The sequence below is a fragment of the Vanacampus margaritifer genome, chromosome 13 (assembly GCF_051991255.1).
Source record: "Vanacampus margaritifer isolate UIUO_Vmar chromosome 13, RoL_Vmar_1.0, whole genome shotgun sequence".
Classification (NCBI taxonomy): Eukaryota; Metazoa; Chordata; class Actinopteri; order Syngnathiformes; family Syngnathidae; genus Vanacampus; species Vanacampus margaritifer.
In genome coordinates this window covers 3922645-3948705 of record NC_135444.1, presented here as the reverse complement: position 1 = coordinate 3948705, position 26061 = coordinate 3922645, and the positions used below count along the sequence as shown (strand labels likewise).

General features: G+C 42.7%; 1 protein-coding gene across 1 annotated transcript; it reads left to right on the top strand.

The window, feature by feature from the left end:
* Nucleotides 1-1915: 1915 nt before the first annotated feature.
* On the top strand, nt 1916-23272 carry tmem125a (transmembrane protein 125a). Its single transcript, XM_077584469.1, has 2 exons — nt 1916-2234; nt 21670-23272. Exon 2 carries the CDS (start codon nt 22002-22004, stop codon nt 22701-22703), a length of 702 nt encoding a protein of 233 aa, XP_077440595.1. The 5' UTR covers nt 1916-2234; nt 21670-22001; the 3' UTR covers nt 22704-23272.
* Nucleotides 23273-26061: the final 2789 nt, after the last annotated feature.

Sequence of the window (26061 nt, the reverse complement as noted above, 5' to 3'; positions counted from 1 at the left end):
TCATGGAAAATTCAAAATGCACTCGCGAGTATGGAGCACCTCCGGGAGTCTTCACGATCTGACTGTAAAAGAGCAGTGCATCGTCTCAACTACCGCAACGTGAACATTTGGCATTGCTTGGCTTCGCTCGGCTTCACTCGGCTACGCGTTTTCAAGGTACATTCAGCTTAGCTTGCTTTGCTTGGGTGTCCGATAATGAGTTCAAACTCCGAAGCATTTTTTACTCAGATTTTTTGGTTCAAGTCCGAATTGCACGAGTTTTGAGGTTCCACTGTATATATATTTGATAGCAGACTACACAATAAATTCAACATTTCATAGATAACTGCAAATAAAAAAGAAATTCAAAAAGTACGCCTTTACTATATATTTGTTCATGTTAAACCAGCAGGCAATTCTTATCTTGTATAAATTATTGTAGAGTGGCTGCTTTATTTTTAAGCTAGTAAGCAATGCTTCGCTTTGGTGCACAGAGTAGTATGGCTGTAATGGTGGAGTAAACAAGTTGCAAGCAAGCTAAGAAGCTAACGCTATTTTTATGTTTATTTTTATAGACAATGATGATTGACTGACATAAATGCGTCTACCCTGGACCGTTTTTCTTTCTCCTCTCGCTGAGGGCTTGGACCTTTTTATTGTAAATGTTTTGAGGGATTTTTTAAAATCTTTTTTTTTATCTGCAATTTGGTGCCCCGTCCACTAGATGGCGCCCTAGGCGACCGCCTAGTTCGCTTGTGCCCAGGGCCTGACCATTGTCAATTATAGGATTAATAAACAATTGGTTTATCAATTCATCAATCCATCTATTTTCTAGCACTTGGCCTGGTTGTGGAATTTGGGTGAGTAAATGAAAAAAAAGAGAATACTTTTTAAATTAGGGTTGCGTGAATATCGATACCAGGTATTGTATCAGGCCGATACCCATCTTATTTTAAGCCAAGGCTGTATTATTTCTATAGCACATTTCATATACAAGGCAACTCATTGTACATTGCACAATCAAAGACACAATCAGCATCAACAAAACCAACAGTTAACGACATTCAGAAGCAAAGCAAATAATACAAAAGTAGTTTACACAAAGTACTAAAAAAGAACATACATTGACGACATTAAAATACATAACAGAAAACTTAAACTTAAAAAAATTTAAGAGTCAAGAAAAGCAATAAGAATTTATTTTTTTTTAAACAAGTAAAAGAAAAAACAAAGCAGTTTTTAAACTAGATTTAAAAATTATTTACACTCGGAACTGATTTCACTTCTGTGGCAAGCTTATTCCTTTTGTGTGCAGCAAAATGGCTAAACGCAGCTTCACCATGTGGCTCCACTATTGACCCAAGTCTGCAAATCTTAGGTGTCTGTACTACTCGTGATCGTGGCTGATACTGGTATCGGCCTACTCTTGTGGCTGGTTTACAATAAGGAACTTGAAATTAGAAGAATATATTATTTGGCATTAATTCCATGCAATTTGACGGGAAATGCCATATTGGGATTGATAGATCTTTCTTTAGAAAGATCTGTCTTAATTCTTTTTTTGTTTTTTCCGTTTCAATATGTGATTTGTGCATAAAGAGAACTATTTTTTCTCCAAAATTCTCTTTATTTTGCTTGTCAGCATATATTGCATTGTGCAACGACAGTTTTATCACTATAGGATTAAAAATAAAGAAAAAGATTGTTATTATTATTTAAATTAAAAGTCGGTGTTTGAGAAAATTTCAGTAAAAAAAGAAAGAAAACAAATGCTGGAACAATAAGATCCATTGTATATTAGAGCAAAGCATACCTCTTCAGATGTAGCCTACTGAAAGGTTTAATTAAAACACGATTGCTGTATACTTTAGTATAGCCTATCACAGAGAAGGTAGTGCAGTGAGTTCCCGAGTCACCACAGGCTGCTCTTCCCCACGGAGCACTCGCGTCGGTGTAGAGGTCGCTCCACCGACCGTGTCCCCTCCCACCCGCGTCCCGTGCCGCCTCGCACTGCCAATCCTGCAGCAGACCAGGGGAAGTCCGCCCGTTGCTGGTGCCGATCAGGAAGCAGTACAGAACTCTGAGACAGAAATCGGAGCTACTATTAGACTCAGTGATCCACGGAGGCTCGGATGCATGCACCGACTGCTGCTGCCACTTCTCAACCGGAGACACACCTGGAATTCGGATAGAAAGGACGCTCTGAGCAGTGCAGACTGAACACTGGGGAACGACACGCATCAGCTGAGTGCACAGTAAGAATGGCTATTGTGTTAACTCGGCAAAAGAGGAAGAAATTATATTTTTTTTTTTTCCTCTGTTGACAACTTATATTAAGTTTTCTTTCGTAAATTATGAATATCTTGTATGTTTGGTTTACCTGTACATTTATGGCACAATCTTAAATCTTGGAACAATAATAAAACATTAATGGTGCGGGGAAAAAAACGAAATATAAAACATGGGCTTCAGTTATTATATTTTGTAGGCATGTATATATGTATGCTACTTTGAAATAACATAATTTAATGTGGACTATAAATTAGATGCAACATTATACAACAATATTTATTACATGTTTTAATTCAAGAATAGTATTTCACAATTCTATTTATTCATTGTTGCCCAATTTGTTTTCAATCATAGAAAGGAAATAAAGCATGGTGCCAATGTATCATAGCCTAACCTTTGCACTTGTAGGGTGGCCCAAAATTACAGTGCACAGATAAGCACTGTACTTCCTCACATGCTGTACGTACATTGACGTCAGTTAGTTTCACTGCATTATGGAAACTCTATTAAACACACAGAGTGGAAGTAATTGTGCCACGCGGTTCCCACAGATCAGGTCAACACATTTCATATACGAGAAAAGTTCAATTGTTTGAACTGTATATGCCACTGTGCAAAAAAATTACTTAAAAATCATCCAAGATGTGGTGAAAGATGTGAAAACAAGTCAGGCTGAAAACATGTGATAGTCCTCATTAGTAAGGAGCCTCCGGTCAGCAAACAGCATTGGATGAAAGGGCTGAAGGAAAACAGTACTGGTGATTGAGTCTGGAGATGCCCGTGTGAAGCAGCTGGGCTCTTATTGGTGAGGCAGTTAGGTGTTTATGTTTGTGATACTGGTGACAGACACTGAGTGCAACAGAGACAACGGCTGAATCTTAAATATCCTGGCGAGAGGTGTCTAGTTTCTCAGCAGGTATACAAAGTCAGGTTACTATGGTGTCAGTTGTATCTGGATTCTGGACATCTATATGTGCACCTTCCACCTCTGTTCATGACTGTACCACTGTGGCAAAACCATTTAAATTCAGCCAATTTGGAAATGGTAGCAAATTGTGTAGCCTAATTGTATTGCAGTAAATTTAAAGACCCTGTAGAATCATTTTCATGATTTGTTTTTGGATACATTAAATATGTTGAAAGATAAATGCTGAAAACGTGCAAGATGGGCAACAATTTAGAACGGAATAAAGATACTATAATTAACGAAATATCTACAACTAAATTTGAAAAAAACATTTTTGTTAACGAGTAAATCGAAAAAACTGAAAACTAACTTTAAAATTAGTAAAAATGTCCTTTGGTTTCATCTTTGTGAATTAATATCATAAATCAACTTTCAGAGTGAATTTTAAGTAATGCAGAACAATTGTGTACTGAATTGTTGAGATATAGGCATTAAACTCCTTTTCAGTTTCTCAGTTGTCTGGATTTTTGGGGTGTGCCTAAAATGGGGCCCAGGGACATTTGGGCCAAAGTTATAAATTGGCCCCCTCCTGCTGCGTGCTGTTAGTTCATCTGTGGCTATCCGTTGCACTTAGTAATGAAAGATTGCCCCATTTCTACCACTAGAGTTTGCAGATAACCATTAAGCTATATCTACAAGCCCAAAAAAATGCATCTTCCCTATAAGGTGTTATGCCATGATGAGTTGGACAGTTCCACTGCAAAGTGGATAATCTTGATAATTATGCGTCTTAAATGTATTCTGGGGACGGGAATTAATAAACTTCGGCTTCACCCTGTCAGCCCTTTTTCTTTTCGGATGTAACGAATATATGTTGTGTGGTAAATTGTTATGTTGAAACTGTCACAATGATTTGTCCGAAAGGAAAAATGAATAAATAAATAAACTAAAACAAAACAAAAGTAGCGATTGTGCTACTAGCAGTTAGTAGCTATTGGCCACTAATGGGCTTGTTGACCGGCTTTGGGCCTGTCCAATACTCCATATCCTTGCTCCATGCGCCTTGCCTAGATCAGATCCACACAGCAGAGACACTTAATGGAAAGTTAACTGTTTATATGTTCGCTTTTTCGTGAGCTATTTAGTTTGCTAGACCGCGACGGGGTGGTCCCATACATTAGCGCCTTGCTTAGTGTTGGTGTGTCTTGGTCCCCACATAACAGAGGCACTTAAGGAAAAAATAACTGTGTATTTATTAAAAATAGCGGCGGAAGTTTTTCAGCCTGCAGGCGACCACTGATACAAATAATTTTATGCACTTGTAAATATTACCTTAGTTTCTTATATTTATTTATTTATTTATTTTCAGTTATTCACATTTACTTAAAAACATTAGGTATATTTTAATGTGCTACTAGGTTTTTTTTGTGTAATATTTTTTTTACAGCAAATGTTGAGGTAAATTTTAAATTGCATTAATAATTAAGATTTACTCAGTATATTAATGTGTTTAACTTTATTTTTAATTTCAAATTGTTTTCAACAGAGTCTGAAACTTGGGGTTGTCATTTTTTTTCTGCACTTAAATTCGAAATAAGTTTTTATTTTGTAATTTGAGTCTATATGTCATCGGCTTATTACACAGTGGGTAACTGGTTGTCTCGCCCGCCTCCCAGTGCAGAGGACGTGAGATTGAGTCTGGGTATATGGTTGTTCCTATCCATTTCAACAAATTTAGTAACAAGATGTATTGGGTTAAGAGTTTGGTATAATTAAATAAAGTCAAATAGAAAAAGTTAATACAATTACTATTTGTTTCATATTGGTAATCATTTCATGTTTTTAAGATTTACTAAATAGGTAATGGCTATGACCTAATTACAATAACTAAATCTTACTACAATATTGTACAAAACTTTATAATTACATTTAGTCAGAGTTACTTAATATTTTCCCACATTTAATGCTTAATTGCATCATGTAAATGTTACTTAATTCTGGTGAGTGCGATATACTTGATACAAGTCGTTACTACAAAGACCAAGATTTCTTGCGAATACAAATAAGCGAAGAAGAGGAAAAGGAGACGAAGAAGAGGTTGTGAGCATGCGCACAACAAGAGCAATGCCCTGTTGAGTCAAGGTATTCCGATTGCGTTTTTATGAACCAGTATTCCGGTTATGAAAGGGGGTAACCCAAGGGGCTTATTCAGGTTTTTTAGAAACCCGAATAAGAGCATATTCCGGTTATTGCACACATTTACCTTTTAAAACAATGAATGTTGTCAATATTCGGGTTTTAAAAGGGTTATTGCCTGCATGTAAACGTAGTTAGTGAGAGACTGACCACAACAGAGTCAGACGTACTAACTACTGCCAACATTAAAACATGTTAACTTAACCCTATAAAGTCTGAACCATGAAATAAAGGAGAGTAAATTCAGATTCTTTGTATTTATTGGTCCTTTTGAACAAAAAAAATAATAATTCTTTTGAAAATCAACTCCCACATATGAGTTTTGATTTGTGTCATATTTGATACATCCGGTCACAATGCTTTAAATTTGTACATTTATAACTGTTAAAAATATAATAATAAACAGACATATCAAACATATTAGTATTTCCAAAAATCAGAAAGAACATTTCCCAATAATAAGTATAGGTGTCTCTCCTTTCTCAATTTGGGTGATCTTGCAAGGTCGCTGGAAAAGCCATCAACTGGGTGATGCTGCCCTCTAATGGATTATCCGTGCAATACATGTGTTAAATCATATACACCAGGGTTTTAATGGGAAAAAAATATTATACTCATGAAATACAGGGCTCAAAATGTCTTGTATTTAATATGATACGTTGGCTTTATAGGGTTAAATGTTGTTAACATGTTAAGTTAAATGTTTGGAAAAAATGAGAAGGTATGGAATTTCATGTAAGGATCGCTATGTATACTTTATGTCTTCTTGCAATAAACAGAAGAACACATAATTATGCATGCTCACAATTGTTCCCTTTGCTTTACTGTGTCATGTTCTGCTTCTTTGTTCATTGTTGTCATGGATTGGATACACTGTGTCACGCTGATATGATGTCACACTATTTACATAGCTGATGTGGATATTGCAGCAGAGACTGCGGTAAGACCCAAGTCAGATCAAGGTTTACTGCTCTAAAACTGCGGAAATTAGACGAAAGAAGCCTGGAAGTGAGTGTGATGAAGATGAGCTGAGTTCACAGTCGACTAAAGTAAACACTGGACGAGGCAACTATGAAGGAGGAAGCTGTATTTATAAATAAGGACATGCCAAATTTGTTTGTTTTTCTCATGTATCCCATTTGATTACTATGAAGTCAGAATGCCACAGTACAAACAATGTAAACATCACAACACTGAAATGGCTGTAGCATACTGTGTATGTGTTTTATATGTGTGTAAAAAGCCACGAGGGCCTTGCGTCATGCTGAATTACCTTGAAGCACAAGCACACAGGTCTCTCATTGCAACACCACAACTCCAAAGTAGACAGAGAGATAAGAAGTTCGGGAGATAAAGAGCCCTGCTGGTGCAATAGAGGGCGTACGGAGTGAGGATGAAGAACAAAATGTGTGAAAGGTGGGCAAGATAAGCGCAGGATATAATTGTAAATGAGGGTGTGTGGAGGTCTTGGGCCGACTGAGGTGATGCTGAGCCGTAAACTGAAAAACGAGCTCATGCAGAAAAGTGGAGTTAAGCCATTTTAGAGAGGCCAGAGTACGCAGGGGCATGAAATAGGATGGATCTGTTTAAAGCCTCCACTGACATTCATAAACGACTCACAGCTTTGTGTGGCTGTCTATAGTCAGCCTGGAAGAAAATCTAATGTTTGAGAACACTACACAAGCATCTCAGTTTTGTAGTTTCACCAGTTTCCATTCCACTGTAAAAAAAGAATGAGTAATATTTACTTGAAAACACCTAAGAAAGTTTTTCCACTCTGACTAAAGAATATTTTTTAGAAGAGGATAATTTCAAAGAAAGCCCTTTTGTTTAGTTCTGAAAAAAAGCAAAACAGTCACTCTGCAATAGAGACTTAAATTACAAAATAAAATACTCAGAATTTAGGATTCATTTATAATAAATTAACCAAAGTGCAGAAAAAAAGACAACTCCAAGTTTCAATCTTTGTTGAAAACAAATTGAAATGAAAAATTATACAGGTTAAATGTTAAGCAAGACACTGTATAAGTTGTTGCTATATAAGTCGTAAAATACACACATGGCATTAAACAGGAATAATCATAATTAATTAATTAAAAGCACACTAATATATTACGTTAGTGTACATGCATAGTTCAATTAGTGTATGTCAAATTAGAAATTGTTTCTCTCTCTTTTTTTCTGGTAAAGTTTACACGTTTTTAGCAGTTCTAAAATTAAACACAATAATCGAGTAAATCTTACTTAATTTAATTTAAAATTTACTTCAACATTTGCTGTAAAAATATTACATGAAAAAACAAGTAGCACTATACCCAACGTTTTTAAGTAAATGTGAATAAGTGAAAAATAAATAAATAAATATAATTATGAAACCAAGGTAATATTTACAAGGACAACAAAAAATAATTATTTTTTTATCAGTGTACACATTTTTGGTGTGTATAACATTGGATGAGAGGGGCCTGCTTCACTCATAATTTATACCAAGTGTGATGGCTCTCTGCTGGTGCGTCTAGTTGTTCTACACTAAACTCATCTGAGCATGCATGTATGGACTAATTTGTGTATTTGGAAAAGGACCCTCAACAAACTGTTCTTAGTAAATTTAAAACAGACTTGTATATCAAGAATGACGATTCAGACATTCATACGAGCCATAGTCAACAATATTTATCTGAATTTTACAGCTGATACTGACATCCTGTTTATCACACACAAAAAAGGAAGGACAGGTCAATTCACAGTATGTAGCCCACATACTTCAAACCGCCTTTTTTTTTTTTATCTTGTCACAACACAGCAGACAGGTCAGATTTTCAAAAGATCGGAGATTGGTGATCGGCCAGAAAATTGTGATCGGTGCACCCCTACCATTTATTAACAATTTATAAGCATAGAGTCTTACAAAAAGGCAGAATCTTGAAATACGGCAATACTGGCGGCCTGTTAGGCCTATGAAGCACTGGGTGGAAACACTATGAATATATTTTTGCTAAAGCCAGCCACTTGTTACCTTAATGTGATTATGATCAATCTGCTTAACTATTGAGCAGGTAAATATTTGCTTTATATGGTATCGTTTGGAACCCTGGCTGACCAAGTAATAGTTTTAGTAAGTCATGGGGTCTGGCAATGTATGGAGGTCCAAAACTTAAAATCAACAGATGACTAAATAAGTAAATAAAAGTTAAAATAAAAATGGATATACTGTAAAAAAATATATATAATTCAAAAATTAAATTTTATATATATATATATATATATATATATATATATATGTAGTTTTTATTTTCATTTATATTAATTTTATATTTAATTTTTGAATTATACTTTTTATACCTGTTTTTATTTTCACTTTTATTCATTTATTTAGTCATTTATTTACATTTAATTTAGGTAGTTTTGGTCCTTCATAGCTATGTACATGGCAATAGCAATGTGTCAATAGCTAGTAGAGAGGTGGGGAGGTGATAAGGGACATTAAATTCTTCTTGTGAGTTAACTTGACCATTTTTACTCTATGGGGTAGATGCCACGGACTTCCGACTTCCGGGTTTTACACATCAGCGCCGTTTCCGGCCATTGCTGGCCACGTTCCAACACTCGCACCCCCACCCCTGCGCCCCCCAACCGCGTGCTCCCGCTCATCGGCGGGAGCACGCGGTAGGGCGTCTCGGCTATCTGAAATGCTTCGGACACTGAGACAGACACTACACACTCGAAGCCTCACACCCGTCGACGGTAACGCGCAACCGAAGGGCACAATGGCGGAAGTGCAAGTACTGGGATGCGGCCCATATGTCGCAAACCGGAAACGGAAACAAAGTTGATGGGTGAAAACCCGGAATTCGGAAGTCCCGCCTCAGCTGTGGTATATAGTCCATTGTATCTTGTGGCCTCATGGCTGCCTCAGCTGTGCATTGTGATTGTTATTTAAAAAAAAAAATCTAGTGTTTGCCAACCATACTGAAAATCCCAAGAAGAGCACTGAAGTTTCAGCACTGTCCTCAGTCAGAGCTTCAAACATCCGTTTCCCTTCCATGCCACACAAGCTTTTTCTCCTCTCCCTGTGGCACTTGGCACCAGTGCCCATCACATAGACAGATGGAGCCAACCCTGATCCCTCGCCCCGCCTGCAGGGACGCCAAGAGAATCAATGCCTGACTAGAAGAGGGGGCTGTGTGAGTGAGTAAAAAAAGAAAGGAGCAGAAGAGTGTATTGCTTTGTCACCTCGGCAACACATCACTAGGTTTCCTGTGGACTGCCCTTCAGCCCAACCCATCAGCCCTGTCATAAAACATACACAGCAGGATATTCTCCTTGCTTTGCTATCGTTTTGCTTTTTCTTTGTTGGATGAGTAGAGTATGTTAACATCGACAGCATTCTAAATATAGAGAAGATTTGAGTGAAGTATCACAAGATGAGCTTTCATGCCAAAAAGACGTCTGTTCCCAAGGTGGCAAAATAACTTTGTTCAGCTGCTTTAATTGTGCTGTCACATCCTTGTAAGGCGCAATCTGTTCTTTCCTGGCAGAAAAAAAGCGAAATAAAACTTTATTTTATTCTGCAATAAACATTGTAATATTTCCCCATATTGTTTAATGTTTTGCTTTAACACCGCACCCGAGCATCAGCAAATTTAACAAAATGTGTTTACTGTATACTTTCTTAGTCCCTCTGGATGTCGCTGCTACCATTTAACCTATTTTGCTGACAGATAATCTGATTAGCATATTGCCAGACAACCAATCTTGAAGGAACAAAGTATCAACAAATAACTAGGACACTAATGGCCAGTGGAATTAATTCAGGCCCAACATAACAGAGGGGGGAATACCGGAGTCCCAAAGCTTCCCAGGTAATTGGAGTGCAGCATGGTGCAACCCCACCACCCCCACCCCAAAGTATGTACAGTGTTCATTTATGTATTATTCATGCTACAGCTCTTTTTGTGACCTTGTAAGGCTAATCACTTCCAAGAGGCAGACAATGAGAGATACAGATTGAGATTTATGTTTGAGGTTTCTGATTATCCTTTTAGTTTTCCCATCATAACTCGTAAGTCATTTGCATAAAAAAAAAAGGAAGAGGATAGTCAGCCTGTCTTTAGTCATTTCATTCTCTGCTGCAAGCCTGAGTGGCCAACATAAACTTATCATTCCCTTCACTTCAAAGGCACCTATTTTGAATATTTGTCATGAATAGCATCACTTTTAAATGAATTTCTCCATGTTCAGTTCCCACTTTTCAATGAATAACTTATTTCCCTGGGAGTTTCCACTTTCACTTTTTATTGACCTTACGTTAATGCTGCTTGTTTCTTCAGGGCCAGCAAGCAAGCCCTTTTCTGCTGGTCTAAACGCTATCAGAAGCAATAACCTAAATTTACCACCTAAATTCAAATTTGTTCCATGAAATTGTATTAATTTATTCACACAGTGTATTGTTTTCATTTTGTAACGTTTCTCTTGGCTTCAATGGTCACCAATGTTAGATTGTTTTGTCCAATCATATTTCAGTCTCTAATGGATCTATTTTCATGAACGGTGCAAATATGACGCGGCCTCCGGTCTAAATCTGTGCAGAAGCAGATTAGAAAAGGTGTTGGCAATTTCATAGACAGGCGCAAGCTGGCACATTTAAAAAAAAGGTAGTTTGCGTTGTGGCTGTGAACACAGCCAACTAGTTGCCACCAATCAAAGCGGATCCTGCCATTCCATTTAAATACACACTCTCATCTTGTATGGGGAATCTCTGTGAGGAAAAGAAAGCAATCAGTACTACTGTAGTTCTTGAGATCGTTGTTGGTCTCGAAACATTTTTTAAGTGGTCTCGTCTTGCAGGTCTTATCTGAGTCTCAGACAGGGTGGATTTAGGATTTTTGATCCAGACCAGTCGAGATCAGGCTGTAATCAGTGAGAAACACAAAATGCAGGTGCTCGCGTGCTGCCTTCCTGGTGGCGCCAAGAGTGCCACGCCCCCTTCACCTAGAGAGTGGATGAAGACAGGAAATGCAGTGCCACCGAAAAATTTGACAAAATATTGTCAAACTCTTTTGTAATAGAATAATAAAGTTTAGTTTCCAAAACCATAAGGAGTTTGCTTGTAAAGCGACATGTAAGCAGAAACACTGTTCCAGTGCGTCGGGCAGTAGATGGAAAGGATCTTAACAAGATACGAGGGTTGTGGCTTGACGGAGGATATAAACATTGTCATTTACCATTTTTCGAGACCATTTTTGATCCCAGATCCAAAGCACCACAGCTGAAACTGACGCCAGAGCCCGACTCCGGTTGGAGGACGCCGCCAGTGACCCCGGCCGCGTTAAGCCTGGCATCGCCACTGGACACGCAACCACGAGGTTTGGGACCATCAGGTGTTGACAGTTTCCAACGTGGACCCATGTCGACTCCCCCGTTGGAGAGACACATGGGCGTGGCCTGGAAGGATTAGGACAAGCAGGCTCGAAACATTGCCAAGTTCGAACCGAAATCAGCGGGGTCCCACAACACATCAGAGTGCCTGAAAGACATTTACTACGATCTCCAGAGGTTGCCAATGGCAACCGTGGAAGATAAGTTGTACTTGATAAAAATTACTTCCAGCTGCGCAGTCAACCGACTGCTGGAACGGCAGCCTGCTGATGTGTTGTCTGATCCTTTGGCTCTGCATCAGGCCATGGCACGTGAATTTGATGGCTCTCCTGAGTTGATGGGCATGGAAGTCGCCATGTTCGTCAAACAGGTGAAAAAAGGAGCCCCTTCAGACTTTCTATAGTCGTCTTCGCAAAGCCTATTTTAGGACTCGTAACGAGCCCAACATGGAGGAGGACCTGAGTTTCAAAACATTGTTTGTCCGGAACCTCCAACCAAACCTCAACCACTACCTAGGATTGGCTTTGTGTCCTCAGACACTGAATAGCTTGCAGCTGCGCGACTTAGCCGCTAGGGGCTATGCAAAATTAAAAGCTTCAACCCCTAAGGTAGCAGATGCCGACGTCTATCAATTGGATGTGGGTCCCCCGTCGGAGCTCGAGGGAGCCTTCTCCGATGCTCCAAAGGAAGCCCAATCCAAATTAAAAAGGTCGAACCAAAACGGTCTCAATCAAACGGCAAATCAGGCCGCGCTCCAAAACTGACAGCCCACGTGACGAGCGACCGGACGGAGAAAGGCAAACTGAAAACCGCCGTCATTCCAGATTCACTAAAAGTAAACCTAATTTGCGCTACAATCTAAAAGATGAGGAAACCGAATGCGCCACGGCAACCAAATCTCGCCGCGAGTCCCGGAACTGCCAAGACGACTCCGAGACCGACTACAGTGCAGTTGCCAACGGGATACTCAAAGCACTCCTGAAATCATCAAAAGAACAGTCTGTTCAATGAGCCGACAGCCGGACACCCACTGACATGACCCGCCAACAGGGGTCACGAGCGGGTCCGCCAGAAGCTGAAACTCATAAACTGCATTCTGACTCAACGGTATTGGTACTTTGGGTTGACTCCAATACGACTACCGAGGTGTGCGAATTGCGATCTACTGACAAGCGTTCCAACAGCTTTTAGGCAAACTCACCACCAGGTTGATAGCTCGTAAATTCTATCTGAGTGTCACCCTGGAGTGACCTCTGACCTACGAAGCACTCGAAGATCCTGCGGCAGACGTCTTGGTGATGTCGACCACAGTGTTTGAGCAACTCTGTGCCGCGTCGCTAGCTAACGACGACTGCTCCGCCTACAGCGTTGGCCACTTACCGTTCGCGCCTTTTCACCGACTAACACACAACTGGAGACTGTTGTAATGGTGCATTGGTCCGTTGGCCCCATCCATCCATCCCCCTATGTGGGACCCATTGAGCCGGTCCCCCTTCTTATTGGTCAAGACCTGTTGGTTTGCTTCCAACCCATCATCGACTACCAGAAACACCAGATCTGGGCCCAGGTGCGGCAGGCTCTGCCGACAACACTCCCGGGCCATGACTGGTCTTAGCTGTGCACTCTGACTCGGGCGCAGCCACCACACATGGAAGCAGGCGCTCCCACAGGGAACTGGGGCCCGACACTTTCCAAGGTAGGACCACTCATGTCTCCTTCGAAGAACCGGCTGCGAAGCCGCAACATCTTCCTGTGTGACCTTGATCCGCCACCGGCCGACGCAGGGTACACCCCTCGCATCATCGGAGGTGTCCAGGTGCAAGGTACACCTGTTTTTGACGCTGTCCTCGCCTTGTGGGCTGACAAATCAGCCATTTCTACAGCTTTTGCTGACGACTTGCGGAATCATGACCTAAACATTTCTTTCGTCTCCAAGTCTTGCTGGTTTCCTTTTTTTTTTTTTTTTTTTTTCTTGGGAGATCTCAGTATTGATCATTTGACATGTCATCATCATTGTTCTCCCCTTTTTTTTTTTTATTTGTATGTGTGTTTGTGCGTGTGTGTATGCGTGCGTGTGTGTGTGCGTGCGTGCGTGAGAAATAAAAAAAAATAAGAATTCCCATACCGTTCACCTAAACCGAACACTTCAAAATCCAGCCAGAGTCGTGGGGCCGCCAGGAGACCCGAAGGGGGACCAAAGAAAAGAAAGAAAAGCGAAGCCCAGCACCGACCAGACACCACCCACCGGGCCACTAACCTTCACCAACCCCAGAGACATCTAAACTCCAACAAATCAGGGAAACCTCAAGGGCCCAAAGGAGAAACTGAGGAAAGGTAGAAAGGACAGACGAAGCAGAGTGAGATCCACAGACACCAGCCTCCACCGAATCAATGACCTGAGGGAGAAACAAATTGTGTCTGAGTCTCGATAGATGCTGGTGTGGTGGATCTAGCATGCATGAAAATCTCCACCAAAGAGGGGAGCCGTCGACCCCCGCCAGGACAGAGCAAGCGCAACACCTCAGGGCCCCCCAGGCCGCGGCCGCGCCAAAGGACGACCCCCGGGCCCCGCAGGGGCCACCGGCCGGAGAGCAAACCCAGGAGCAGGAACGCCCCCCACCCCAACACGGCCCGCGCCCCCAACCCAACGCAGCAGGACGGGGCACTGCAGGCCCACCAGGCACCCCACCGGCCCACAACCCCCCGCTCCCCCCACGACCCCCCGCCCCCGCCACCCACCCCAACCCAGCCCCAACCGCCCCCAGGTCCCCAAATCCCCAGACACCCTCCCCACCCCAGCACCCCCCACCCCCACCCCGGCACCGGCACCACCACCCCCCCACCAACCAAGCCGCCCCCCGCCCCCACCCCCACAACCGACAGCCCCCCAGCCCCCGACCCCAGACCCCGGGGACACACCGCACCCAGGCATCTGCGCCGAAGAGGGGGCCGGGCAGCGGAGCGGAGAGGGCACCCGCGCCCACCCCACCACGCGGAGGGACGGAACACCAGGGGCAGAAGGGGAGATGGGGGCACCGGAGGACGGGCGGCATCCCCGAACCCCAGGCCCAGCGGGGAGAGGCCCCGGTCGTCACTCCAACGATCTAAGTGAAAAACTAACCCTGTTACTAAGTTCGCCAGCTCGCTGACTGGCGAACTCTACCCCTAAACCGCACACGGACAGGCGACCGCAGCACTACTCCATACTGCGGTCTGCCCCAACCGATGCCCCCCCCCCCCCCCCCAGTTGTGTGGTGCATTAAAATTTGGAGGGGAGCTGCAGGGCGGAGACGGTGTCTCCACCCCACCCCACTCCCCCCCAAAGTGTGTTATGTAAGTTTTGCTGGTTTCCGTTGAACATGGAACCCCCTTTTCCATTTCTGCAGTGGGCGTGTGTGCCTTAAACATTCAGTGGACTCAGCGCTCACTGACCCACTCCTTCGCTCCACACCCTTTTTATTATTATTTAATTTTTTTCTGGAGTGATTTGGCATGTCATCATCATTGCTCTCCCTTTTTTTTTTTTGTATGTGTATGTACGTGTGTGCGTGTGTGCGAGTGTGTGTATTCATTAGTTCACCTAAAACCTATTAAAAAATCCCATACCGTTCACCTAAACCGAACACTTCCAGCCAGAGTCGTGAGGCCGTCAGGAGACCCGAGGAAGGACCAAAGAAAAGAAAGGAAAGTGAAATCCAGCACCGACCAGACACCACCCACCAGGCCACCAACCAGAGTCCTTCACCAACCCCAGAGACATCTAAATTCCAACAAATCAGGGAGACCTCAACAGACCAAAGGAGAGACTGAGGAAAGGAAGGAATGACAGACGAAGCAGAGTGAGATCCACAGACACCAGCCTCTACCGATTCAATGACCTGAGGAAGAAGCAGATTGTGTCTGAGTTTCGATAGATGCTGGTGTGGTGGATCTGGCATGCATGAAAATCTCCACCAAAGAAGGGAGCTGTTGACCCCTGCCAGGACAGTGCAAGCGCAACACCTCAGGGCCCCCCAGGCCACAGCAGCGCCAAAGGACGACCCCCGGGCCCCTTCGCTCCACACCCTTTTGCTGGGTGCAGACTTGCTTGTCCGCCTTGCCATCCACGTAGAACACCATCAATAATGTACTGTGGTCCCTCACCAACTCGGAACCTCTTGCGTGTGTTCCCAGTCTGGACAAACAATCCGTTCCAACTTCCACAACATCACTCTAACTGTGCCCGTGCTTAGACACATTCCAACTGACTTGTTCTTGGCTGAAGACGCCAACGGCCGAAGACTCACTAGGCCATCTCAAAGTGTCACAGTTAAGCCTGCCGGTCCCACCAACGACGAAAACATCGTCCAAGTGAACCCCAAGGATCAATACAAACGGGATTGAACCACAATCTAGCCGTATTCAAGGCCTTCTAGACATCAAAACCCCCACCGATGTTTTGAAACTCCGCAGCATCCTGGGCGTGTGCAACTTTCCACGCCAGTTCACCGAACACTTTGCTGACATAGCACGCCCTCTTACTAACTCGCTGAAGAAAGACACGCCCTTCGGTTGGGGTGTCAAACAAAACAACGCGATGAACACGCTAAAACAAAAGCTGGGCTCCGCCCTCCTGTCTCGCGTGCCCCGATAACAACAGGGAATTTTTCTTGGAAGTAGGATTCTCCGACTATTGTGTGAGCGCAGGTCTAGACTAAATGTACGACCAGGACAAACGGGTAGTGGCGTACGCCAGTAAAATGTTGAACGGAGTTGAAATACTCTGACTGCGAAAAAACCCTGCTTTTCACAATATGGGCAATAAAGCATTTCTCGAACTACATTGGATGACAATAAGTAACTATTGATACAACCTATCATCCGGTTACCTTTTTCAACAACCCATGCATTCGAGATGGTGTTGTGACAAATGTGCGCATTGCCGGCTGGCTTATGGCATTACAAAGTTACGACGTTAGGGTCCGGTACACCAAAAACTCAAAGTTACCGCTGGGTACCGATTTAGCGATTTGCCAAAACTGTGTGTCGACCTCCTCGACCCCGCCGACAGACGTCGCCGTTACACCGATGTCGGAATTCATGCGTCACCGCTATTTTGAGTAACATGTCTGCAAGGACATGCCTACAGCTTATGTGGATGGCTGCTTTTACCACCACCAAACCCAGCTGCAGGCTGAGGTGGGCATCGCTTGGGTCAACGACACCGTGCAAACCACAGCAATTTCAATTAGGCCCTCACTCTTCTCAATATGCGAAAATTGCTGGCATCCTGTTCACACTCAAATTTGCAATTGAACACGGTGTCACGTTGCTGGTTAATTGCACTCAAACTATGACCGCCTCGCATGCACCTGTCATCTACCGGCGTGACGTCGAAATGGTTTCCTTACGTCAGCAAAGAAACCCATCAAACACCGTGACCTCATTAAGACGTGCGACCCCGTGGTTTCCTCCAATAATACGTACGTCCGTTGGAAAAAGGTCTGAGTACACTCAAAAGTTACGTTAGCCTCAGCAAGGGGCCCTGAACGGGACTCCTTGGACATTCAATAACTCTGGGCTTCCCTCCCAACCTACCATAGAGTTCCACAGTTTCACGCGTCACCGCTCTGCGTTCACCACGCTGCGTCCGCCGCGCTGCGTCCGCCGTGCTGCGTCCGCCGTGCTGCGTCCGCCGTGCTGCGTCCGCCAGTTTCTTGAGACACTCCCGCACGGACTACTTAGGGACCCGTAGCGTGTATACCGGCGTTCGGACCTCCGACTTGGCCTCCCAGGAAGCCGGCGACCCCGCGTTGTTTAAAATCAGTCTACACCTGCCTGACCTTGTCACCAACCCCGTCTCTCCTGACGCGTTATGTGACGACAGAAACTTGAAAGACTTGCTCTCTGTGTTGCAAAGGCTGGTTAAATGCTTTTTTTTTGTGATTCCGCGTCTCCGCCCACCCTGCGGTTGGTGGTTTCACGGAGCCAAAGGAGGGTCTTGCTAACATATGCCTACGACACGCCTTATTCAGGCCACTGTGGATTCAAGGCTACCATCACCGCGCTACAACAAATAGCGTAATGGCCCCGCATGCATAACGACGTGGCAACCTACATTAAAGGATGGTTTGCTGCCAGTTTCGGCCAGCAAACCCGAGTCACCGAGCACTACTCCAACATGAAGGAGTCACCTTCCCATGGTCTGATCTCCAAATTGATTGGGTAGGACCCCTGGTCAGATTGCTGGGAGGGAATAAATACTTTCTTAATAATAAATATGTGTTCTCCCGTTTCGGGTTGCCCTCACGGGCCAACTCGGACAGGGGAACCCACTTCACAGCTGAGATAATGCAACAACTTTGGCAAAGGCTGGGAATTAAGGCCCGGTTGCACATTAGCCATTACCTCCAGTTATCAGGACAGGTGGAGCGGACTAATTGCACCATGGTTTGTGACTTGCAACCATCGGGAGTGGGACACCCGACTCCCACTGATACTTATGACGATTCGAGCCACCCCGAACGAATCCACTGGGGTGTCCCCCTCTGAAATGATGACCGGACGGCAAATGACACTTCCCCTGCACCTGACGTACCAGCTGGGAGAAACTAACCTAGCACATCACCACCAACCGGGACTTGTGCCAGCCAAGGACCTGCCGCAGCATCCATGCCGCACGTGCACCTCTCCACCAACCGGAGACCTGCAGCGGCCACTCAGTCGTGCGCCCATCACCATCAGTCAGAGACTCCAGTGCAGCATTCCAGCTGTGCGTGCGCCAACCGCCCAGATCGCCCCCAACAGATTTTTTTTTTCAACTGAGGATCGACTCGAGTCCCTCTCTCTCCCGTGCACCTGAACCAGCCCGTGAGTGCGCCTTCATTGCAATCTGACTATACCACTGGTGCGACGCTTTTATTCAAATATAAAAGGATTGACAGGTCGTGGGGGGAGCGGGGGGTGTGGACCAGTGGGGTGCCTGGCGGGCCTGCAGTGCCCCGTCCTGCTGCGTTGGGTTGGGGGCGCGGGCCGTGTTGGGGTGGGGGGCGTTCCTGCTCCTGGGTTTGCTCTCCGGCCGGTAGCCCCTGCGGGGCCCGGGGGTCGTCCTTTGGCGCTGCCGCGGCGTGGGGGGCCCTGAGGTGTTACGCTTGCTCTGTACTGGCAGGGGTCGACGGCTCCCCTCTTTGGTGGAGATTTTCATGCATGCCAGATCCACCACACCAGCATCTATCGAAACTCAGACACAATCTGCTTCTTCCTCAGGTCATTGAATCGGTGCAGGCTGGTGTCTGTGGATCTCACTCTGCTTCATCTGTCCTTCCTTCCTTTCCTCAGTCTCTCCTTTGGTCTCTTGAGGTCTCCCTGATTTGTTGGAATTTAGATGTCTCTGGGATTGGTGAAGGACTCTGGTTGGTGGCCTGGTGGGTGGTGTCTGGTTGGTGCTGGATTTCACTTTCCTTTCTTTTCTTTGGTCCTTCCTCGGGTCTCCTGACGGCCTCACGACTCTGGCTGGAAGTGTTCGGTTTAGGTGAACGGTATGGGATTTTTTAATAGGTTTTAGGTGAACTAAGAAATACACACACACTCGCACGGACGCACACACGCACATACACATTCTCACTCACGTACAAAAAAGAAAAAGAAAAAAAAAGAGAGCAATGATGATGACATGTCAAATCGGTAAAATTACCGAATGAACAATACTGAGCTCTCCAGAAGAAAAATAAAAAATTGGAAGAATGGATATTTGTACTTTGTCAGTGGACAACAGTTGCAACACTAACTTGCAGTTGGTCTGTCAGATGCAGGATGTGAAATGTTTCAAAGAACAGCATGTTGCCAATAAACACCCCACCTCCCTGCTGTAATTACCGTACTTGCCAGTTGCCGCGTCACACCCTTTGTATGTCAACTCGCACTCCCTATGTCACTAATGTTATTGTGCTTTCTACAAGGTGAACACTGCAGACACTCATAAACAATGTATGTAAATCTGTTTCAGAGAATCACATTTGAATTATTTTAAGTCTTTTGTCACTAAAACATGATCTCAGTCCCGAATGTGCAATTATGTTTGTCGAAATACATGGTGTCGAGTTTTGATTTTGCTGAATTGTGTTTTCCGCCACAGAATGTGAGGAGAAGTGTAACTACTATCAGCTTCTGTTGGGACGTGTGAGCTTGTGCCACACACTGCTGACTTTGATAGATATGAAGCAGTTGCCAGGTTTTAGACAAGATGCTGAGCCATAACCTTGAGGATGTTTGTTAGCATGTGTGCATACTGCGCTGTATAGATTTGCATATGGTTGCATGATGGGGCCTGTGATGAGCTTTGAAACTGTAAGAGATAAAATATGCTGTGGTAAGACAAAAGGAAAAGAGCATCACAGATAACTTTAAACTTTTGAAAAAATGCTGTCAGGAAACAAAATGCCTTGATGCTGGTCAATCTTGCAAATTTTAGCATTCCTCAAATACCAGTAGATGCAATTATGTCCTCTAGTGGCTGGAGTAGCACTGGTATGTCCACTATGTTAGAACTGCGTGCAGGTTGTGAAAAACAGCTCCCCCATTTGGAAATAATAATAATAATAAGCATTTACCTATTTTTTTTCTTTTAAAACGCATTGCTGTTGCAGATCCCTCAACAATTATGTGTGAATGCTGATGATAAATGCTATAAATTTTCAAGGAAGAAATACTTTGAAGACTGCTGTACATTGTTGTTAATACAGCACAGGATATCATGGCAATCTTTTATACCATTCACCAAAGAGAGCTGTGAGCACTGAAAAGAGAATATCAGGGCAATCTTACTGGATCCTTATTCCAGAAAACTGGTTTGTGACCAGGAAAATTTAAATAACACACCTAGATATCCCAAATTCATCAAGATGTGAAGAAATCCAACATGGCACCACAATAGCGGTACTTATTTTGAATGTAAAATGTCAATATAAATGATGTTCAATTATTTGTATTTATTAGTTTGGTTGTCAGAATGACAATAATCTGCATTTATTACGTACAAAATGTTCTGCATATAAAAACACGTAAGCCTATATCATCTTACAATAGATTTGGTCAAACAAAGTGACAAAATCTGTCAAACAAAAGTATCATCTTATCAATTGTTTTCAACAAAATCAATAATCAGATCTACAACGTGTCTGTTTTGATAAAAGCTTTGAGGTGATTATGTAAAATTATTATTTCACGCCGTGATACTGTATTGCACATTTGATTTTCAAAATTGTGGTACGGGCACCACTAGGGATACAAGGGCTACCTGTAGTGGTATGCAAAGAAATCACTACCCAAGTGCAGTTCAGTTGTATTTTTTAAGTATTTAATTCTTAAAGCGTTATATTTAAACATTTATTAAAGCTCAATGTATAAACTTGTATGTGCAATACATGTTTATAGACAACTTGATTAAATTGACTATGATTTACATGGATATCCTGTCTGACTCATTTAACATAATTCATAAACATATCAAGTAAAGATGTAGTTTAATATGCAAGTAGTTGTTTGTTTGGTAAAATCTGTGGAAAATGAATCTACGTCAATTTGATGAAATCTTGATTGTGTGTTTTGTACATTCTTCACACTGTCAGCCGATGTTGCAGGTTTCTATGTAGCACACCCACATTAGCATAGAGATAACAAGACCCAAAATGTTGGTTTTAAACAACCACAAAAATAAAATTGCTTGGATGTAAATATAAATCAACTGTGTGTATATTCAAAGTTAATTTAATGCATTTTTAATGTCACAAATGTGTAGAGCAAAACTATAATATGGCACTGATGCTCCAATGCACTTGTTACCAAAACTCGACATGACAAAATAAAAATGTCAGCCTATAGAATCCAATGCAAATACATTTATAGTATAAAATGTATAACCAATGTGCCTTTTCTTCCAGGTGCTGTCTGCTGCCTGTTGCAAATTTTCCTCCAGCTTAGACGACGGTACCTGAATTGACTCTAAAAGTCTGCTGGGGATAAAATGATATAAACGCAAGTGTTTTTAAACACACACAGCATTGCATCCGATTCCCATGCGAAAGCCTCTCAAGTGACCTCGGAGACCTACATGTTAGCATCCAAATTGACCCCCGCTAAAACCCCTGGGGTTGCTGCTCCCGACATCACTAGCTGTCAGTAAAGGTGACACGGCTTGAAAGGATTCTTAAGTGGATTCTTTTTCCTCTGTGGTGGTGGCGGCCTCATTCATCAGGCTGGGAGTGGCAGCAGGATGCCTGAACTGGACGATATTCCCCCCCTGAGGGGACCTAGAGGCCCTGAAATGGGCCTCAATGACCCCGCTGACCCAATTCAAATTCAGCACGGCATCCTGGAGGAACAAGTGGAGCTGTGGTGGTTCAGAGAACCCGGCAAGTCTCTGCTGTGCTATTCCATCGCCGTATTACTAATCGTGGGCTTTGGGCTCGGAGGTGTCAGCCTCCTCTCCACCACCACCAGCGTCTCGAGCGAATGGCGGCTGGGCGTTGGCACAGCCCTTTGCTTGCTTGCCTTGGGGGTTTTGCTCAAGCAGCTGCTTAGCTCAGCCGTGCAGGACATGAACTGCATTCGAAGCCGACAGCAGATTGACATTCTGAAAAGTGGAGGATTATCGGATTTCCTTGTGGTTTTGATTGCTGGAATGTCCATGCTCATTTGTGGAGGGGTTCTATTGCATCTGGCCCTGGTAAACCATATGCCCAAACCTGGACAGGCACTAAATGATATGTACATATCTGGTGTGGTGTTGGTGACTGGAGGAGGAGCTGCAGTTCTGGGCGTTGGGATTTACTCTCTTGTGGTCATCCTGCTTGAGCAAACACGGCATGGACGAAGATTTGTGGACAGGATTTTGAACATCTTCACCATCTCTGGACATATGGACCACCGGGCTCGTAGTAGAGAAACTACCTCCAGTCTGGCTAACCTCATATGAAATTAAACAGCACAGTTGCAGCTTCTTTTGGGATCCAGCTCCTAATTTCTGTACGTTGAACTGACTTGCGGTCTTTTTAGGGGACAGAAATGTGAAGATGACACATCTTTTCAAAACTGACATTTTGCTCCATGTTTGTCAGCATCGAAGCCAAACTTAAGCAAAACCATGACATCTACTGTATGTGAGATGAAACAAAATGAAAAGATAGAAGACTAACACAGTGTCCCACTGTTTCAGCACATGTAACAAGTACAAAACCGCATAATGCTGCCTTTAAAAACTCTTATCTGTGGAAGCGTTTAACCCTATAAAGCCTGAGCCATGAAATACAGTATATGAGAGAAAATTCTGATTTTTTGTAAATAGAGTATTCATTGGTCCTTTTGAACAAACAATTATTTATTTATTTTAAATCAACTTCCACATATGACTTTTGATTTGTGTCATATTTGATATATCCGGTTACAATGCTTTTAATTTGTACATTTATAAAAGTATCCAAAATATGATAATAAACAGAAATATCAAACATTAATATTTCCAAAAATCTCCCAGAAATGTATAAATATGTTCTATTTTAAATGTTCTAAGTGTCCCAAAGATGTATTCATATGTTGTTGTTTTTTAAAATATATATATACTAGAGCATACAAAACGCTTTGATACAGCCCCTCAACAAACGGCCAGCAGTTGGCAGCAGAGCAAAAGAGATCAACCAGAGCCATGTTGAAAAAAAGCTCTTTTACTCACATTTCTAAATAGATTTTTGAATAATGATGAAATTTTGCTAAAGTATACTCTAATGCTAATTGCTGCAAAACAGGAAAAGATAAAAAAATATATATTTTATTTTCCGGATAAAAGAAGAGACTCTAATCTTTCTTTTGGTAGGTTCCATATTTTTATAGCAGTAGAACACAATATTCGGTGGGCCTTTCAAAATCAGTCAAAAGCCAGTAAAACAGCCGGGAGTGAAGGGGATTGCTTCAGTGGAAATGGCTGCTGAAAGGTGTCTCTCCTTTCTCAATTTGGGCAATCTTGCAAGGTCAATGGAAAAGTCATCAGCTGGGTGATACTGCCCTCTAATGTATTATCCGTGCAATGCATGCATCAGATCATATACTTCAGGGTTTTAAAGGGGAAAACATGTTACACATGAAATAGAGGGCTCAAAATGTCTTGTATTTAATATGATACGTTTGACTTCATAGGGTTAACTGCCAATGTCAGTTCTGACTGGGCTACATAGTCCTAAAGTGATTCTGATGCATTGATAAAATGTAGGCCAAATGCTAAAAACATGGCATTTCCCCCACCCCCCAAAATGTCATTGGGTATTTTCCTGTAATGCCACAAATCGTACCATGTGAGTCACAATTCATGATACTGAGATAATATTTAAATTATATATTAATTTTTTTATTTTTTTAAAGATAATGAGATAATATGATCTCAATGGGCGATGCAAACAGTAAAGTTCTTTGCAAGGCTCTCATTACTTGATACAGAGATCCTGGTGAAAAACACATACTCAGCAAAAAACAAACAAACAGAAATTGCCAGTAACACTGGAAACGTAAAATGGCTGACCTCTGGCTTAAGTACGTATAAAAACATTAAGTTTTTTCCATAATGCCATGGAGTATTGACTTCTGTATGTGCCCGTGGAATTATGCGAAAATAGCCCATTGTATTGTGGGGAAAATGTTGATTTTACCATTTGGCCTACATTTTAATAAAATGTTTAAATTATTTTACCAATACGTTCAAACGACTTTATCAAGACTTTCGAGCAACATACTGTAGCTCTTTCAGAACCGTTTACTCCACATCGGCAATTTTTTTTCTTTTTTTTTCATGTGTTAAAGGGACATATGGGCTGCATTTCTGACCACTGATCCTTGTTTTGGAATTAATGATGGTGCAGAATAGTTTAATTACAAATACGGGATGTCAAATTGTTGGATCACCTTCACAATGGCCATATCAACGGAAGAAAAATGCAAAATAACAAGTGAGTTTGAGTAAATAGAATAAATCATGGCTTTTTTTTACTCTGTTTAAAACCTGACAACAATATCTCATCATGTTTTTTTTTCTATCCCCACTTTTTTCTTTAATGATAACAGTAACTGACTGAAATAACATTTTGACACAAGCTGTTGATTCAAATACTGTTAGTCTGTTGGTTAAATTAAATAAATAAACATACAAAAGCAAAAAATAGAAATGGCAACAAAATGAAAACTACAAATATGTGAAATGTGCGGTCCATTAAAGGGGACATACAGTAATACAGAAAGCGTGACTGGGTTGCTGCACATCCATTAGCTGTGCAATTACAACCAAATACATTTGTGAGCTTCCCTCTACCAAAAATTTGCCTGTGTGCAACCACCTCTGAATTTTACCAGATTGTGAAGTAACAGTGAGGCTAATTAAATAACACAGCACTAACACTTATCTGCTCATGACTTGGAAGCTAAGATGGGTGAAGATCCGCCATTTACAAGGGACAGGGGTACACGACATATCATGTCAATACTAAGAGCTGCAGTGTTAGCGTAAATATGATCAATACCTACTTTGAAACCCCAGCCCTAATCTAAAACCCCTACATTGACCTTAACCCTAGTTTAAAACACCAATTTTAAACCCATGCTGGTTTAAAACCCTACATTTTAATCCCTGCTCTAGTTTAAAGCCCTACTTTGAAACCTTAACCCTAGTTTTAAACCCAAACTTTAAACCAGGGGTGCCCAAGTTCGGTACTCGAGAGCCCCTATCCAGCCTGTTTTCCATGTTTCTCTCCACTAACACACCTGATTCATGATCAGGATCGTTATCAGGCTTCTGCAAAGCTGGCTTATTAGCTGATCATTAGATTCAGCTGCGCTGCAGGAGGGAAACAGGCTGGATAGGGGCTCTCGAGGACCGGACATGGGCACCACTGCTTTAAACCCGAATGCTGGCTTAAAACCACACCTGAGGTAGTGTGGTGTGGATGTAAGAGATGCCCCGTGTCACCTCCCCATAGAGCTCCGGTCATGTGACTATTTCTCTGAACACGCCCCCCTGCGCCAGGAAAGTAGTGGTGCAGCGTTAATGGACTGTAATGGCTAGGAGGGCTAAAACTAGCGTAACTTTCCGTCCAAGAGCATTGACAGTCACTTTGATGAAAAGGACATGATATACATGCGCTAGGTTGTCAGGTTAGATTGCCGATGAAGTGTCAGGACTCAGGAGTACTTTTTTTTTTTTTCATCTCGGCGACACTAATAGTGGAATTTCCCCCTCTTACACCAGTGAGTGCTTTCAAATTTGAGCAACAAAGGCCTTACAAGTTTGTACAATC

Coding starts and splice junctions, on each gene's coding strand:
- tmem125a (XM_077584469.1), top strand. CDS start 22,002: ATGCCTGAACTGGACGATATTCCCCCCCTGAGGGGACCTAGAGGCCCT.